Genomic DNA, 2,122 nt, shown 5'->3' on the forward strand with positions numbered 1-2,122 from the left:
AATAAAAGGTTTTGAATTAAAAATGTTGCTGATTTCGTCAGAATCTGGTTTTCAATCGGCAGTTTGGTTCCTCTGGTCCGGCAGTTTGGTTCCTCTGGTCCGGCAGTTTGATTCCTCCGGCACGGCACAGACCCGCCAGCAGATCAACACATCAGAACTTTTTGATAGAGGTTTCCATCTCCCCACGTTAGCGCATTTAATCCAAAACCAACGAGCAAGAACAGAAAACGTTTTTACAAAATTAAGGAAGTTATTTAGAATTTTACTGTTTTAATAAACAACATAAACCTCAACAAAACGTCAGACTTGAAGTTTTAAACCAACTGGAAGTGACTGAAAGCTGCTGTAGTTCTCCAGCTGAGTAACGTAACGAGCCGTTATTAGCAAACGCTAGTGAACGTTAGCGAATGTTAGCGAATGTTAGCGGCCATTAGCGAACGGTACCGAACGCTGGCGAATGTTAGCGAACTTTAGCGAATGTTAGCGAACGTTAGCGAATGCTAGCGAACACTAGCGAACGTTAGCGGCCGTTAGCGAACGCTAGCGAACGTTAGCAAACGCTAGTGAACGTTAGCAGCCGTTAGCGAACGTTAGCGGTCAATAGCGAACATTAGCGAACGTTAGCGGTCATTAGCGAACATTCGCGAACGTTAGCGGCCGTTAGCAAACATTAACGGCCGTTAGCGAACATTAGCAAACGTTAGCGAACATTAGCGAAGGTTAGCGGCCGTTAGCGAACATTAGCGAACGTTAGCGTCCGTTAGCGAACATTAGCGAACGTTAGCGAACATTAGCGAACGTTAGCGTCCGTTAGCGAACATTAGCGAACATTAGTGAACGTTAGCGGCCCTTAGTGAACGTTAGCGGCTGTTAGCGAACATTAGTGGCCGTTAGCGAACATTAGCGATAGTTAGCAAACATTAGTGAACGTTAGCGGCCGTTAGCGAACATTAGCGAACGTTAGCGGCCGTTAGTGAAAGTTAGCGGCTGTTAGCGAACATTAGCAAACGTTAGTGAACGTTAGCGGCTGTTAGCGAACATTAGCGGCCGTTAGCGAACATTAGCAAACGTTAGTGAACGTTAGCGGCTGTTAGCGAACATTAGCAAACGTTAGCGAACATTAGCGGCCGTTAGCGAACATTAGCGAACGTTAGCGAACGTTAGCGAACATTAGCGAACGTTAGCGGCTGGATGTGAGGATGGAGGTTACGCCAGGTGGAGGAAAATGTCGGAATCTGGAGGCTGAAATGGTTTGAATGCGCAGCAGGAACTGATCAGATGAACTGCGGATGGATGGAGAAGCACAAACTGACAGNGGAAAATGTCGGAATCTGGAGGCTGAAATGGTTTGAATGCGCAGCAGGAACTGATCAGATGAACTGCGGATGGATGGAGAAGCACAAACTGACAGAACTCAGCATTTTGCAGTTTGTTTGACTGATTTTAGGGTTTCATCATGTTTCATGACTTACACAAGTCTGTCATATTTGGTCTTCACTTCTGTCTGCAAACTGTAAAATGGCAAGCACAGACAAAACCTTAATGCCTGGACGCTSCACCATCGGGCTCCAGCCAAGTCGTCACGATGCCTAAAGGAACCGGGACATTTAGCCGGACCCGGCAGCAGCAGGAGGAGGCTGACCTGTCACTGCGTCCTGACTCCTCACACCGGATCCGTTTCCACCGTCGGGTCTTCGGTTCATCATCTGCTGAGAAATCAGAAGGAGAGACGTCGTTTCTTCACTCATATCTTCAACCTGCTGAGTCATTGGACCAGCCTGGTTCCCTTTGACCCGACCCAGTTTCTGAGCTTCCAGCCCAACTCTGGAAGCAGACGGGCCTCGATCCGAACCAACGGCAGGAACGTCGTCTGGACTTCCTGAGCCACCGCAGCTTCAGTGCTGCTAGCGCTGCTAGCGCATTCACTGACTGCTGCTGAGTGACGCAGCACTGAGTGAACTCTGGTGCTGCAGCTGCAGCAGAAATGCAGCTGCAGCATTTCATGTTTGTTTACATCCCACTCCTTCATTTCTGAGCAATGGGCGCTGCAGTGACGTGATCATTGCTGCAGCGCCACCTGCAGCCTGATGTGATCATTGCTGCAGCGCCACCTGCAGCCTGA

At 48.9% G+C, this 2,122-nt stretch overlaps 1 protein-coding gene across 1 annotated transcript in view; it reads right to left on the reverse strand.

Moving 5' to 3' along the window:
• LOC103460713 (nck-associated protein 5) overlaps positions 1-2,122 on the reverse strand; it is a gene marked incomplete at its 5' end in the record, with an annotated part of 25,056 nt that overhangs the window by 11,112 nt on the left and 11,822 nt on the right. The window contains one exon of the mRNA XM_017303443.1: positions 1,643-1,709. Coding sequence (XP_017158932.1) covers positions 1,703-1,709 — 7 coding nt within the window. The remainder of the gene's footprint in view (positions 1-1,642; positions 1,710-2,122) is intronic.

Source organism: Poecilia reticulata, unplaced genomic scaffold (genome assembly GCF_000633615.1).
Source record: "Poecilia reticulata strain Guanapo unplaced genomic scaffold, Guppy_female_1.0+MT scaffold_277, whole genome shotgun sequence".
Lineage (NCBI taxonomy): Eukaryota > Metazoa > Chordata > Actinopteri > Cyprinodontiformes > Poeciliidae > Poecilia > Poecilia reticulata.